At 46.8% G+C, this 16,435-nt stretch overlaps 1 protein-coding gene across 1 annotated transcript in view; it reads left to right on the top strand.

Moving 5' to 3' along the window:
- Positions 1 to 909: 909 nt before the first annotated feature.
- TNFRSF11A (tumor necrosis factor receptor superfamily, member 11a, NFKB activator) overlaps positions 910 to 16,435 on the top strand; it is a gene marked incomplete at its 3' end in the record, with an annotated part of 26,261 nt that continues 10,735 nt past the window's right edge. Inside the window, exons 1-4 of the mRNA XM_009703279.1 lie at positions 910 to 1,098; positions 14,178 to 14,259; positions 14,729 to 14,854; positions 15,408 to 15,551. Of these exons, the coding sequence (XP_009701581.1) occupies positions 910 to 1,098; positions 14,178 to 14,259; positions 14,729 to 14,854; positions 15,408 to 15,551 (541 nt within the window). The remainder of the gene's footprint in view (positions 1,099 to 14,177; positions 14,260 to 14,728; positions 14,855 to 15,407; positions 15,552 to 16,435) is intronic.

Here is a 16,435-nt window from a genome sequence, read left to right on the forward strand (position 1 = left end):
ACCTGCTTGAGCACAGATCGGGCAGGGCCTGATGCTTGTAGAAGACATTGAGAGTGTTAAGTGTTGAAGTAACTTTAGGAAAATTAAAGAGGTCTGGCTTTATGGCCACTGGAAACTATGTAGAGACAAAGTGAAGGCTGTAGCTTCGTTTTGCCATGATCCGTGCTAGCTACAGGAGAGAAACCCGACAGCCATTTCTGTCCCGTGCTCCCTGGCTCTGAGGATTGCTCCTGTGAGCAGAAATCAGACCACAGCAGTACAGGTAAAGGATATTTTAAAAAATATATATCCTATTCATCTTTTGTGTTTGAATTTATTTATTTGCAAACATAGAGCAACTTATAAATAACTTTTTTTTTTTCCTGGTCAAGGGTTAAATCTAAATACACAAGTGAAAGAACAACTTCCTTATTCGCTGAAGTCAGAAGCACACTCCTGGCTTATTTCACAGCGGCATGTGAGCGCAGAGAGGCAGGGGAGGGGGGGTAACGACACGGTCGGCTCTGCCAGATACCCACAGCCCCCCCCCCTAAATCAGCGCTGCCCAGTCCTGCCCCACCACAGAGGGTTCCCGCTCCCTTGGCGAGACGAGGGGCGTCACGGGCTCTGCCTGGGTTTGAACGGCATGCCATCAGCTGCAGCCCTTCTTTTGTGATGAGTCTGTTTTGGGGGTCGAGAGGCCACTTTACGCTGTCCCAAGCTGGGTGGCAGAGGCTGACCCCGTGCGTGACGTGGGGTGTTTTAGGAGAGCTCCCGAAGCACATCTTCAGCTTTCCTTTCCCCTGGCAGCAATCCCAGCCGTCAGCCAAAGCAAAGTACCTGGTGGGGAGGGCCTCAAGCTGTGCCAAAACGCCATGGCTGGCACCCGCAGGGCTGTTGCCCGGGAGCAGAGATGGGATAGGGGATGGGATGGGAGGCTTTCCCCAGTACCGGGAGAAGGTGCCAGCAGGAGGGCGGTTGCGACAGGGGTGGAGGTGGGAGGCTGTGCGAGGCACGGCCGAGGCCCAGAATGTCATCCGACAGCGTAAGGCAACATCCAGAGGTGGTGAGGAGAAGGAGGCGATTACAGGGCAGCTGCACGGCGAGGGATGGCACAAGGTAAGAGGAGGGGTGGGCAGGGAGGGCGCGGGGGTGGGAGGCAGGTGGATGGATGGCCCTGCCAAGAAGGACCGGGAAAGCAGTCCCCATCGGCAGGAGGAGGGACATGGGCATGGTGACTAAACTTCTTGTAAGAGGGGGTGGAGAAAGGAAAGGGAGGGACAAGAAGAGGGGAGAGGAAAAAAAAAAAACCAACACCAAAAAACCTGCATGTCAAGTCTGAGGAAATGCTGTGGGAACTACAGCCAGGCGCTTTTTTTTTTTCTCTTCTTCTTCTTCTTCTCTCTTCTCCCCTCGTGTAGCTGAGAGGAAGGAAAGGAAGAAAGAGAAGTAGCTAGCTCAAATGTGCCTCGCTGTGCGGCCGGGGCGCGGGGGCTTGGCTGGAAGGATCTAGTTTCTCTTCGGTGGCAGGAAAAGGAGCCACAGGAGGAGGCAGCGGGGACACCCAGACATGCCCGTACCGTCAGGCTGCTGGCTCCTTCTCCTTTGCCTTGCTGCCGCTGGCAAACAGGTAAGGCTGCGCTGCCAGGGCCGAGCTGGAGGAGGGGAAGGCGAGTGTCATCTCGCCCAGGGAGTTGTGTCTTTGCCTGTCACTTCGAGGAGTTGGCGAAGTCGGAGCCCGCGGCATCTTGCATCGCCGGCGCTGCCAGAGCGGGGTTTAGCAGAACAGCTTCGCCTGCCTTTTTTTCTCCTCTGGTTGTTTGGGTTTTGGTTTTGTTTTTTTCCCCTCCAACTTGCCCTGTCTCACAAGCTTCTCTCGCTTCTTTAAAATCAAAATAGCCCAAACCCAAAGCTTCAAAGGAAGCCAGAGGATCTGCAGGGAAAACAGCCTGCTCCTGCCCAGGGCAGGGTGTGAGAAGCCAGAAAATATTTGCAGTGAGGTTGTTGAGGGATATAATTTGCATGTAGAGTAAAAATAAGGCAGACTCCACCCTACCAAACAGATTTATTCAAGAGAGCGTGAGCACACTTGTCCATCAGATGTGGGACGAGCAGATACGGTCTTCGCAGCCCGGCTACAGCTTTTCAGCCTCCCCTGGAGGGGTGCAGCCCCCCTCGCGCTCTGACCACCCTGCCATCCCCCATGGGGGCAACGCCTGAGCGACCCCGGGAGGTGGGATGGCATTGAGACCCCCCCCCAGGTCCACAGGTGGAAGACTGAGGCCCAGACCGGCTACGTGACTCGCTTGGACGTTCACATGCCGCTCATGGCAGAGCTGGGAACCAAACCCTAATCCCAGGTCAGCTGCCTCAAACGGGCTCCGAAAGATCTGAGCGAGGTTTGGCTCTGCGGTTGTTTGCAAACACAGCGTGCTCTTTTTGCAGCTTCATGCAATGCCAGGTGGCTAATGGGCAGCGTGTTTTACAGTTGGGATCGTTGTTGGTCTTCCCCTGTTTTCAGAAAGACCATTTTCTACGGCCAGCTCTTGCTGAGCCTTGTGAATGGCATACATCGGGTTTCCTCCAGTGGTTTAAATTTGCAGAATCTTGCTTTGCTTTGTCTAATTATACAGCTTAAAAATGATTCCTCTCCCTTTGGGTTATTTAGACCCTTCTAGGCCGGCAGGCTGTTTGCAAATCCCATGCTACAGGCACTTTATTTCCTCCATTAATCGATGTTTGGCAGCCTTGCTACCATTTGCATTTCTTTCATTTAAACTTCTAGTATTTCACTCTGTCTCATTATTCTTGATTAGTTATGTCATTTTAAGTGCTTCCCTCAACATAGTGCTATAACTGGGCCATGGCTGGGTTCCCTGAGAGCAAGGTGCAGCTTCAAGGGAAAAAAGATGAAAAAAACAAAACAAAAAACCCTCTGCTGTCTACAGCTTACAATTTAATGTCTGACCGCATAGTCCTGAGGGCCTTTCCTCTGGATCCCTGGTCCTAAATATGTTGCCTAAAACCACACAGGCCTTTTTTCCCCTCTAAAATATATGTTTTGTTCTGTCCAGTCTTGCTCCTTAGGCTTCTCTTAAATTGCTGCTTTCCAGGTGTCCTCCAGATGTATATGAATGACCCTGCCTATTTCAAAAGTGATTTTGACATCGTAGCTTTCAGGTGGTTTCTCCTGTTCCTCAGTATCCTCTGTATCTGTCGTCTTTTCTGCCCTGGTGTTCAGGACTGTGATCAATGCAGCATGATGAGCAGACCTCAATATTCTTTGTACCTTTGCTTCAGCTCACTAACCATTACATATTTGCTTCCTTCTGGAGCCATTTGGGTTTGGGACAGTTGTTCCCTTTGGAATCTCCACATTGCCTGGAACCTGCTCAACTCTTGTCCACCCCTTGGAAATTCAGATTTTCATGCTATAGCTCCCAGCATGTTTCGGGTACCCTGATGTAGGAGCCAGGAGGAGCTCCTCATTATTTCTCACCTCTTGATTCATAGCCTTTCAGAGGATGCAAAACAGGGAACTTGTTTTTATTTGGGGCTGATGTGTAAAGTCTCTCCACTGCTTTCAACACGTGCTTAATTCTGAGTCTGTAAGTGGTTGCACAGGCTACAACTTTCCATAGCCAATGCTTTGGACAGATACCAGTACAAAATAGTAGGGGGCTCCAGGAAAGTTGTAGTGTAAGTTTAAACCATACTTTGTGAAAGAGCCCGTTAATCTAATATCCTGTCTGCAGCAGAGAACAGAACCTGCAAGGCAAGCCTGGAGAGATGCTGCTTACCGCCAGCCTTTCAGGTTCTCCTTTGCTTGACTGATTTGAACACTGTTTTCTTATGAGAGTGCTGTTTTCTGATGGAACAAGTTGCGAGAAGAAGTGTGGTAGGGCTGAAGTTTGTCTGATGCCCTTTTGTTAGTTTAGAGTTGATAATCTGGTGCGGTAGTTGTAGGGGCAGTAATATTTGCAATGTTTTTCCTGCGAAGAATGAGAAACATTTGGAAATGTAAATTAATGAGTACTCGTAATTCTGTTGAGAATAGACATGACCATTGTCATCATTTTCACCGAAGAGGAAACAGGAACAGAGAATTCGTGACTTGCTCTAGGTCACACACCAAGCGTGGAGCAGAACTGCTGGGAACAGAGCTTGGCCCTCCTTGTCTTGTGCTTCAACCACAAGATGATCTTTCCAAGTGATTCGTCCTGGGCGCCTGTCAGAGGACCCAGTATTTTGCTTTCTGAGGCGTAATCTGCTCAGCTTCTTTGTACAGAATAGTCACATCCCTTTCCTTGCTGAACACCGGTGAAGAGCATGAATGTTTCTATCAGATGGGAGTTAAACCCTGTGAGGATGTGCATTTGCAAATATGCAATAAACCAGTTGCCTGGTTTAATGTCAAGGACTCTTCTTCCCTTGAGTGGCAATGGGATGGATTCTTCCACTACTCCATAATATTTACTTTATAAGGAATGTTTGCTCACTTCAAGCATCTGGAATTCTTTGTAATATAGAAAAATTTTGGCCAAAATATAGATAATCTTTTAAATTCCTAAAATACACAGTCTTTACGATGAGTGGGGAAAAAAGAACATAAAAATGTCCATGCTGTGTTATATCCTGGTGTCCAGTATTCCTGCCCTGATCAGAGCCAAAGGAATCACTCGGTAGAGCAAAACTTCTACAATATCTAATCTAAACTCCTGGATTTATTCTGTTGTTAACAGCATGGGTTTCAAAGTTACTGTAATTCAATTAGTTCACTTGTCAAAATGCCCTTGCAGGAATCGTTGCTGCAAGGGAAACTGGAAAGTTTTTCATTGCTTTGCAGTTTCCCCCAGAACGTGAAAAATCTTACAGCACCTCATATAAAAGGAATATAATACATATAAAACTGAACGAATCCACAATTTAAGAAACCTCTGCTGCTTCTCTTTTCATGTTAAGCATCACCTTCCTGATGTAATTTCTTCTTTCCCACAAATTGGGACCAAAACAAACCTTCACCACATTTCACAAGTGAGTAGAATTCAAAGTTTATCAGTCATCTCGAGGGTACTGACCGATGTCATTCATGGCACAGGGCTTGCTTTATACTGTGCCAGAAGGAGGAGGAAGGAAAATAAAAAGGGCAAGTCAAGCAGAGAGATTAACAGTGTCCCTAAGGATCTGTTTCTGTTGCCTGTTACTGTCATCCCAAGCGCCTTCAAGCTCAGAAAAGTGGGACGTAATTTGGCCGCTCTGCAAGAACGAGTACAGACGGTAAAAGCGTGCATAACGACAGTGTAGAAAAATCACAAACACCTCAAAGTGGTGCCCTCTGGCATTGATACCTTAATGCTATTTGGAGGAATCATATTTGAGTTGCTTTGCTGTGTTTATCCATCTGTCCCTTGGAGTTCAAGTGGTGGAAGACCCTGCTGTAGTAGGTACACGTACAGATTCAACACAAAGGTAACCTGTTTTGCAAGGCTGTCCTCCTGCTTCTCCCTGCCAGCTTCCTCTCTGTATGATGGGGTCTCCAGGAGGTATTTGTGGTGACCAGAGCCAGGAGGGTTCCTACCACCACGTGCTGTGACCGCAGAATCCAGACCTCCTTCCATCCCGCTCCTTGGGCTGCAAGGGGCTGCTCTGCAGTGCAAAGGCTGCTGGACACTTGGAGGAGGTGGTCGCTTCAGATGCTGGTTTAGCTTACTGGAGGGCGGGCAGTGGGGAGAAGAGGGAAACGGAGAGGGCTGGTTCATCATGTCCTCAGCTGTCACCGTGCTTCTTGCACAGGCTGCTCCCTTCCTTTCAATGGAATCTCAACTTGCCAGGCAGCGCTGGCTTCTGCTGCAGCTTCTCACCCTCAGGTTTAAGGATGCACTGGTTGGTGTTGCCTGCACAGAGAAACAACTGCTCTGAGAATGGTTCGTTATTACCGACAGAAAGCCCAAAGGCAAATATTTGTGTGTTATAAATGCAATATAAAAATTAAGTGCTGTTTAACCAGGTTGCACTATGGACTTGGGTAGGCCTCGGTCTGTACAACACAATAGCCTGCCTGCAAGAACTTGCCCCTTTTTATGACTTACCCTTCTTTGAAAATGGTGCAAAGTTCATATAGTAGAAGAAAGACTGTTGTTGGACCTCCGTGACCAGCAATGGCTGGAAGTCGCAGGGTGGGCTGCGGGAGGGAATCCTGCGCTGCAGCTGCGCTGGCACCCCGGGCAGTCTGCGCTTGTGTCAGCTCCGCGGCAGCAGGGTTTGGTGGGACGTTTCGGCTCTGGGGAAACACAAGTTTCCTGATTTTATTTTGTTCGTGTGTCACCGCAGCATGCAATCGTATTTGTGATGTGGTGCCTCGCGGAGGGCTCAGCACCGTGCCAGAGGAGTGACGCTGACTTACGCCCGGCGCTCCGGGACATCCTGGTTTTTGTCCCATACCTATGCAGCCACCTCAGCTGCCCTTCACAGTGCTTCCCATTGTTACCTTTTTTTGTTTGCCTTTTCAGGGCGTGAGTTCTCTGGGCCGAGGGCTTGGCTTTCTTTGGTGTTTGTACAGCACTTAGGATGTCGTGGCTGCAAACAAAGCCACAGAGTCATTAATCACCACAGGATAGAGCCCTGTCCATTTCCCACCAAAGTCACGGGGAGGTCTGCCCGCACGGGCGCAGGAAGGGAGTGGATACGTGCCCCCAGCCAGCTGCCATCGCACAGGCTGCAGCATCCAACCCTCACCCTTATTTTCTGGGTCCTCTTCTGCCCACGACCCCACCAGCATCCCCGTGGCGGAGGCACATTCCCTGCACCACTTGGCCAGCTGTGTTTGTGGTGGCTCCTCGCCTCTTCCCCACGATGTCCCCGAGAGGCTGGAGCAGGGGCTGTGGCGCAGGATGGCAGCGGAGCGGGCAGGCAGAGAGCTGAGACCCAGGGCCGCCTCTTGGCTCTGCAGAACCCGCTGGCGGCTCCCCTCTTAAAATCTAGATAAAAGAGACCAGGGAAGGCTGTGTTTGGTAAAAGAGCCAAACTAGCCGGTTTAATCCACCCTGCAAGAGCCAATTAGCCAAGGAGGGGGAGAAAAAAAAAAAAAAATGAGGTCATTCACCCTCACCACTTTGTGGCTACTCCAAAAGAAAAAAAAAGTATATAGGATCTGTTCAAGAATGACAAAGAACAACATTTGTGACTGCAGATGGGTGCAGAATATATTTAGTCAGTGGTCAAAGTGGAGGGAAAAGAAAAAAAAATCTTTTATGGAAAAAAAAATACTGTGAAGTTTTGTTAGGCAACCCATTAATCTGGAATATGGATAGGGAAAAATGTGCTACTAGGTTCATATGAAGTCGTAAAAATTGCTTATGTAGCATGCAAGGGAATCTATTTTAAGCATGTTATTTTGCCACAGCAAATAGTTTTGCCTTATGAGCATCGTGTTCTTCAGTAACTTTTCATTGTTCAGTAGCAAGGACAAGATGATTCCTTGAATCTGCTCTCACAGGAGAAAAAATTCTCCCATGCAATACCACGTGTAGTAAAACATGCTGCTTATGGAAACGAGCCAAAGCCCGTTCAAATCAGGGAGGAATGTTTCCACTGACTTGACTGGCCCATGGTCCCCAGCAGAACTGGTTCCTTGTGGTGACACCTAAAGAACAAACGAACCAATTCTTAGCCAGCTCCTGAGCCCTTTAATAAAGGCAGCAATTCCTTCATGATGGAGAAGGTGCAGATCCGATCATGCAGTTCCTACTACAACTCACGCCAAGGCAGAATGGTCAGTGGGTGTTAACCCACATCCCCGTGTTATCAGCAGATTATTTTTTTATGCTTCATCAACTTTGTATTTCTGCCTGCAGAATATTCAGTGTTTGTTCCATGTGCCAATGGTAAAATCCAGGAGAAGGAAACCAAAGCAGAGCATCAGGCGGTGAAAGCAGGCTTCCCCGCTTCCCTGCAAGCTTTCTCATTCTCCCCAGCAACTCAGCTAAGATTGCAGGGTCTCGCCTCACACCATAAGAGGTTACTACGTTATGTTCCACTCTAGTGGCATGCTGGAAGGAAAGGGTACATAAACGTACAGATGTTTAAGCATAGAAAGGCCCCGTTGAACTCCTAATCTGGCATCCAGAAACAGTCCAGCTCAAGAAATCTCTCATCAATTCTTCATTAAGGCTTGACTTCAGTTGATGAAGCATAATAAAATAATCTGCTGAACTGAAATGCAAGAGGAACATGCTCCCCATAAATGATTATGTCATTAGTGACTTTTTTATTATTATTATTTTAATTAAGCATGAGTGGGTGTAGAGTTACTTGTGGCGAGTCATTGAGACTGTACCTGGACCGGTGAGACTGCAAAGCTTTCCTATGGAGAGCTGCTCTTGCACCTGTTTAATCTACAAGAGATTTGCCTTTGCAGGGCTTTTCACAAGCACATCTAGGTATTGGCTTTGGTAATGTCAGTATTCTGCAGTTTTAATTTCTGCTTGTTATGGACCGTTGTCTTGCTGTCAAGCCTTTTTGTTAAATATTTTTGTTTGGTTAGTTTTTGGGTTTTTACTCTCTGATTCATCTTTAAAATATTCCACCTAGTAGCTGTTAGTTGTTGAATTGCTGTGGCAGTGAGGACATGTAGGTTGAAGCATGAGGTTTTGCACCAAAGTGCAGGCAACATGCAGATGCTACCAACTGCCCAGTCAATGAAAACATTAGGTGTACCCTTCTGGCTGTTGTATGAAGATGACTTTGTCTCTGAATGACGAATGCTTTGCATGTGATGGCGAGTTTTCAGTCCACAGAAGAAAGCTGGCTGATTCACAGGTTCCGTCGGTAGCCGTTTCAGCCCTCCCATCTATCACCTCCGTCATCTCCTATCTGATATACCTGAGGTTCCTGTCTGCCTTACTCCCACCGCCCCGCTGCGAGAGTGGTCAGTGCAGCACTTCTCCTTCACGTAGTCTGCCGGCTAGAAATAACTCTGGTGGGTTTGAGATTGATGGATGGTCCTTCCCATTGGCAGAGCAGCACCAGATGCTCGGGTGTTTGCTTTTTTCTGCGTGGTAGAACAGAGGGGAATAGTCAGGATGGGGCTTTTACCCCCATTTGCCCGCTTCCTGGCTGCAACTTGCAGTTTTCTCTTGACCTCTTTATTATCGGTTTTGTCCCTCATGTTCTTTTAGGCCTCTTCAGGTATTCAGGCTCCTGCAGGGTTTCGAGGACCTATTTTTAAGAGTGAAATAATATTTAGTTTTTAGCTGTTGCCATTTCCCGGCTATATTTTACCACGTGGTGGTAGTTCTGTGATGTGGTTTACTGGTCACTGGAAAGTTGACATCACCAAAAGCATTTCATTCACAATCTAAGATTTTGGTGATGAATTACAGACCTGCAAGTGAATAACTGGAATTGCAAAGCCGTGACTTGTGTGCTGCTTTGATTGAATTTTTATCAAGAGTGAAGACTGTCTATGAAGGAACTGTTGCATTCAGCATCCATGTGATTATGATTAAATCTTTAACATAAGAGTCCAAAAAAAAAACTCACAATTGTAAAAATTTCCAGAGTCGTTCATTGTGTGCATTACTATTATGCACCTCAATAGAGTGCCTGGGAGCACCAGCCACGGAGCAGCGCCCATCGAGAGCCAGATTCTGGTTTTACTCTTAAATAATTTTGTAGCCAAGCCTCTGAAACTGGCAACGAGCTGAAGAAATCTGGGGTTTGCTTAGCAATACTGCTGAGCCAAATGAGGTAGGAAGCTGGAAGGCTGTGGGCACACAATCTGTACCTGTGAGAGGAGAGGGAGCGGCTCATATTTGAAGGAGAAAAAGCAACAGATAAGTGCAGAGGCCGTTCTAGCTGGAAACAGGGTGCTGTGCTTGCAGAGGCTACTTCAGATCAGGAAATGTTAGTCAAAGCTCAGTTTTCTTGATGAAGGCAAATAAAGCACCAAATCCACAGAAATATTGTAGTTCTACAGCAGGCAAGTCTAAGGACCTGAAAAGCAAGTGGTTTGAATAAACTCAGGTTCCAAAGTATAAAGAACAAGTGGTGTGCAAGGCAGGACAGACCGCAGTTGTCTCTCCCATAGGTACTTTGTTTCTGTAATACTAAATGGAGAAAAAAATGTGCTTTTCGTAGTGAAACAATGACAGGTGACTTGAATACTCTTCAGAAACAACTACCTTGAGCAAGGAGGTGTCATCTTAAGATAGTTACCCATTGACGTGTCCCTTTAGATCTCAATTTTTGCAAAACTAGGATTATCGCTAATGAGCAATCCTCATTGAGGCCTCAGGTTCTTGTTCAGAAGTGACATGGGAAAAGACTGTGGAAACCCCCGAGCTTGTTCTTCCAGATTTTTTCTTTTAAAGGAAAGAGGCCCATGCAACTCTATCTTCTCTGAAATGTCTGTCTGAATATTCATCGGAGTGAGAAAGTAATTTTAGCATCCATGACACACAGCTTCTGCTGCCATCCGATTGCTCAACGGCACCAAGAATAAATATTTCCTTAAGCCTGAGGACAGGAATCTGAATGTTGCTGGTTCCCCCTTCAGAAGCACCTGTGTGTGTGTTTTTTCAAGATCTGAGTAACACAGTGGTGCTTTGTAGCTCTGAGTCATCGAAGCTCTCCGACCCTACAAGCACACTCTTGCTTAGCGTCCTTTTCAATAAATAGGGGGAAAAAAAAAAAAAAAGCTCAAAAGGCTGACACCACAACACGGTCGTCCTGCAAACCTTGACATGAGCATGCCTGTTTTTCCAAAGAAGTCAGTGGTGCTACTCATGTGCTTCAGGATAAGCAGGTGTTGGCGTGCTTTACTGAACTGAATCCATCAAGCCCAGAGGAGGTTTGTCTTTTTACCCCTGGACGCTTCTCCTGTCAGATATACTTGTTCTGAGGTAATGTTAATCAAGCAGGAAAGCAGCCTGTTTTGTTAGGAACCAGTGCAAATCTGTGTGCTTTGCACACTTTATAAGTGACAATTAAATTTACACAAGATACCTAGAGCTTTTTGAAGCACTCATTTGCACATGGTGGTGGGATTTAATGGGTATCTTCATCAACAGTGAGACCGTTAAAGGAATGATTGGACTGGTTTTTGTCTTATTTAATCACTTCAGAGGAGACTGACACCTTCTCATTCATTGAGGCCCCTTCTCTCTCTTTAGAAAAGAGCTCGGTGATGTCCAAACCACTCTGGCCCACAGGCCGGCACGCGATGAGAGGAAGGATGTTCCAGGGGTTATGGGGCGAACTTGAGACTTGGGAGACTTGGTTTGGTTTCCTGTCACCTCTGTAAAACCAGCCGGCCTCCGGGTGCGAGTTCCTCATCTGCGAAATAAATTGCACTTCCCCATCTCAAAAGGACGCTGTGGCGGGAATGCACTGGTGATGGCGAAGCGTTAGGTCATCGTGCTGCCAGCAGCACGAGTACTTCTCAGCCCCCAAGGGAAGCTGACGTACAGTTTGACGATGAGACGCACACGGTCCCTGGCAGAGGGTTAGACAAGGGATAACCCGACTTCAACGGGGCTGTGTTAGCAAAAGGGCACAAGTTGGACTCCCAGCCTAAGAAAACTCCAGGTTGCTTTTGTTTCCCTTCCTGTCCTCTCGCCCCCCAGTTTTCATGCTCAGCAGGTCCAGCCAGTCCATACCAGGCCAGAATCCCTCGCCTTCGCAAGGAGGCTGGGCTCACGTGGGGGTTAGCACGTGGCCACCGAGAGCCTTGTCTTCATGCCATTGAGCATAAATCAAAGGAGGGAGTATTGCAGCTCTGTGAATGCCCTGACTTGTGTGAAAAGGGGAAGGACACGGTCACAGAAGAGACTACTTATTGACATAAAGTGTAGATTTATGCGGCTGTAGCTGTGAGTTATACTGCAACAATAGCCCTCTTTATGTGGTAAAGCATGGAGGTACGAAATGATTTCCAAAAGGTGGTTGAGCAATTAGCCTGCTCCCTTAGCCTCAGCGCCAGGGCATTACTGTTGCTCCTCGGGCTGAGTTGTGATTCTCAGAAATTATTCCAGGCCTTTTAGCTGAATGCTGTTTAGCAGATTTGCATATCCTTCCTTAAAAAGGATGACTTTGCCCTTGTTTGACACTTAGTAATTTTTTAGTTTTTTCTTCTAAAGAGGAACTATCGAACTGGGGCAAACGAGGAAGAAGAGGACGTTCTGTGACAAAAAGCGAGCGACTGGACCTGTTGTTGGTCTTACCACTTTTGTTGCCTTTTTGGATGGCTGGGAATAGGGAATCAGTCACTTAAGACCTCTCTGCTGCTCGGTCCCGCAACGTCGCCTCAACCCCACACTGGCCAGCTTAGTGTTGTATCAGACGCCGCCTGAAGTGCATTACAGAAAACAAACTCCTTCAATTACAGGATCGTTTTTGGCATTTCCCCTGGGACACCGAGCAGTATTCCTGCTCAGCTGCCAGGCTGGCCCGGCTTTCCATTTCCTAGATCGCCTCTCGCCTTGCCAGTGCTGATCATTATCCTGTGCTCCTCCTGGGAGATGCTGCGCAAACATGAAACGCAATGTTTGTTCCAAGAAAAGTATCATCTAATCAAGGGAAAGGTACTGCTAATGAATGCAAAACAAGAGACAAAGAAACAATGAGACAACAGAAGATTTTTTGCAAGACTAGATTCTTAATTTGACCCGGGACTGTTGTAATGATAAAAAAATTACTACAAGTTGTTTATAACTTGCAAAAATATAGAAACTCAAGACCTCTGACTTGAGGTACTTACTCTGTTCCAGACACAGCTAGTGCAGTTTTGATAAACACAAGTCATGCACCAACCCATGGCTCAAACTCCAAGCCAAAAGGTGGTGCTTTAAAGAAAAATTTCAACCTTTTTGGTCATCTTGAAGTTACAAGACCCTTCCCAGCATTAGAAGAGAACAGAGTGCTTAGGGGAAAATAATTTTTATCTAAAGAGATTGCTATTGCTGAAACTAGAAAAGGAGGAAAGAAGAGAAGTAAAGATTTGGAGGAAACAAGGGGAAGATGCGAAATATAGGAATGGAGACCAGTATCAGTAGGCGCAGGGCTGTCATATGCTATTAGATGGCAAGAGCTCGCTTCAACCAGCAGCAGAAGCCTTATTGCAGCTTTCTCCAAGTAAATGAGATTTTAACAACTGTATTGAATAATGAAGGATACCTTGCTATGGGCCAGATTTTGAATCATCTTCTCTATTGCAAGACCAACAACTGGTTGTAAGGTGTTAAGTTTGCCTGGAGAACCGCTGCTGGGAGACTCCCGGGCAGCCAGAGCAGGGTCAGCGAGGGGCTGGGCTGGCCAGGATCCCCAGCACAAGCCATGCCCCGAAGCCGGGCTGAGGGGACCCACCTGTGCTGGGCTGCGGGTAAGACCCCTGTGTGTACAGGCAGCCGAGAGCAGGGAGGGGATGCGAAGGCCTGTAAGAGCTAGAGGCAAGGCTGCGACCTGCTTCGCAGAATGCTCTCTCGTGTAACAGTTTCAGGTGGTTTTGAGGGTGGTCTGTGTTGGTTTGGTTTGGTTTTCTGAGAAGCCAAAACCTGTTGACTTAATTGTATCCCATCTCTGGATTGCTGCCTCCGTTCCATAAGACTGCCTCTGCATTACACAGTGGGAGCCATAAAAAGCTGCAAAATTAAAGTCCACAATTTTCTGGGGCTACTATGTGGGAGTATTGTGTATCCCAGTGGGAAGCTGGGAACTTCTTCTTTTCCAGGAGTATAAATTGTTCACCTTACTTGTTTGCTTAATGCTGTACATTAAAGCTGTCAGTTGTCAAGGTCTTGTTCTGAAGTCATATCTATGGAAGAGACTACAGAAGTATCTCTGTGCCAATTTTTTTTCTTTACAATTGTTTTAGAGTCATCGATTTCAAATAATAGAGTACTGTAAGAAAAGGTTATATAGCAGGCCAAAAGTTCATGACAAATTGCAAGATTGTGTTATTTATTTATTACCTGGCTGTATTACAAGTCCCTGTGTGTACAGCATCAAGTACATATTCTTAGCGTGTCTACAAAGCACTTTTAAAGTCATATATGTTGGGTAATTTTTACTGCTTAGCTGCTTATCCAAAATGCTATGCAGAAGAAAAGTTTTTCTCCTCTCTGCTAGCACTATGACTAGGTGGGTGTGAAGGCCTCCATGTATATTGATTCTCGTGTCCTCTCTCTCCTTCTCCGCTCCAGTTGTCACTACAAATCACTCCGCCGTGTGAAAGCGAACAACACTATGAATACTCTGGACGGTGCTGCACAAAGTGTGAGCCAGGTACGTGAGCACTGGGCTGTACCAGCTTCATGACTGAAAAGCTCATTAGAAACAGCTCTGCGGGTCAGTAAGGCAGCTTGCTCTTTTGACTCTGCTAATCTATTGGCACATACCCTCGCAGGTGCGTGATTTGAGGCTTACGAGTGCCTTCTAGTGCAGAAGTGGTCCTGCTGACCTCAGCAAAAGCCGTAGCAGCTATTTTGTTGGGATAGCACTTAACCGCTGTGGGAGACGGAAAGCGGCTTCATTCTCGTGCGTGTAGATAGGACTGCTCCCAGGCCGTAAGCTTCGCGCCTGTTTCAGTGCCCTGCTAAATGGGGGCCAGACTGAGGAACTGAAAAGGTGGCAGGAAGAAACGATTGTCCACAGTACTACAGCAGCGTTAGCCCAACCTGTTATTTTCCCTAAGCTCCTTAGACAGCCGGCATGCAACTTGCAAACTATCTCCTTGTCCTTCTCTCATTCACAGGAAAGTATATGTCTGCTAGATGCACTGGTACTTCTGATAGCGTGTGCCAGCCGTGTGGCCCAAACGAGTATATGGATGCGTGGAATGAAGAAGATAAATGCTTACTACATAAAATATGTGATCAAGGTGAGCTGTTCATACTGAAGAACCTTTTAATCCAAATTAGTGAAGCACGAAGATGGGAAAGCGGATCTAGGGAAGTTGCTTTGTTCAGGTACCCGACACTGGAGGCTGGACTTGCAAAAGAGTCTGTCGGAGGGAGAGGTCCCCGGACAGCAGAGGTTCTGTGCTGTGCTGAGCACCGCGACCATAGTCTCCCTGCTGCTGATAATGATTATCTTCACTGGGGCCATTCACTCCTGTGAGCTACATCTTAAAGGCTGTCCTTTTGCCCAGCGTACTGCGTGTTCACTTCCCCTAACGCGTTTGTCTCACCCTTGCAAAAGCTCTGTTTATTTTCTACAGCAGCTACAAGGAAAAGTATTGCTCAGGAGTGCAATCAGTGAGGAGCCCCGTGCTGACCAAGGGTTTCCCATGGTTCTTGAAAGATAACACTTCCTCTAACATGCATGGTTTTGCATCTGGCATTCAAGCAAAGCAAATAGGTAGAACGGGAGGTTCATAAACTTGAGGCTTATTATCAGAGAGATTTTTCACTCCCATCTGTTTTCTCTTTTAGGGAAAGCTTTGAGAGAAGTGAACCCGGGGAACAGCACGTTCCAGCGGCAGTGTGCTTGTACGATGGGCTACCACTGGAATGAAGACTGCGACTGCTGTCAGCGAAATACCTTATGTGCCCCAGGATTTGGAATCGAGCATCCTGGTAAGATACAGAAAGGGAACGGATGAAGTGAAATGTCCAGCTCGGGCCTACAGAAGGAGGCCAGCATGGTGGGGGTTGTGACGTTAGAGAGGATACTTTAGACTCTTAGATGATTGTCAACAGAAGATGCATATCTCATTACTACTGCATATAATCCTCCTGGACTATTTGCATTTTGAAGGCTTCTACCTCTGTTGTTTAAATAGTGTCTTGGATCAAGTGACTTCTGCAAGATATCACGTGGACATGGCAATAGTCGCAAGGTGTTCAGTGCATTTCTAATGTTTGCTCAGGGGTCTGACTGTGAGTCCCTAGCTCATGCATTGCTCCAATATTCAGAGCAGCAGTGCATTGGGGATTGTTCTTGAGGTCGGATTTGAAATCAGTTTTTGTCCAATGACTTTGCTTTGCCATTTTGTTAACTTGCTTATAACACCTTTCAGGTAGCGCAAGTATTCTGTTTTAGGTGACTTGTAATGGCATAGATTTATTACAGACATTTAATTTAGCCTTAAGTCTGATTGAAAACAAAATGCAGTGTTTTGTGGGTGGAAAATAGAGACAGTCAAGTTCAGAGTTGTAGTGAATACTGGGAAAAGTCGTGCCAAGCATGAGGAACCCCAAAAAAGCAGCACGTGATAGAGTAAGGAGGATGAAATGCTGCATGGGCCTGGAGCACAGTAGTGCTGTTTTTTCCCCAGTCTAGCAAATCCTGATACAACATTTTGTTTACTGTGGCTTCGTAGAAGTGACAATACCAGTTAGCGTCGCTGTCTGTGGCATAGCATCGAAACGAGGAAGTTAATGGACGGGGAAGGATATAATAGCTGTGTGTTATTTTACAATACCTGCAAATGGCTCCTGGTCATTTCTCCTTTTGATCA

The sequence above is a fragment of the Cariama cristata genome, unplaced genomic scaffold, assembly GCF_000690535.1.
Source record: "Cariama cristata isolate BGI_N322 unplaced genomic scaffold, ASM69053v1 scaffold3747, whole genome shotgun sequence".
Taxonomy (NCBI): domain Eukaryota; kingdom Metazoa; phylum Chordata; class Aves; order Cariamiformes; family Cariamidae; genus Cariama; species Cariama cristata.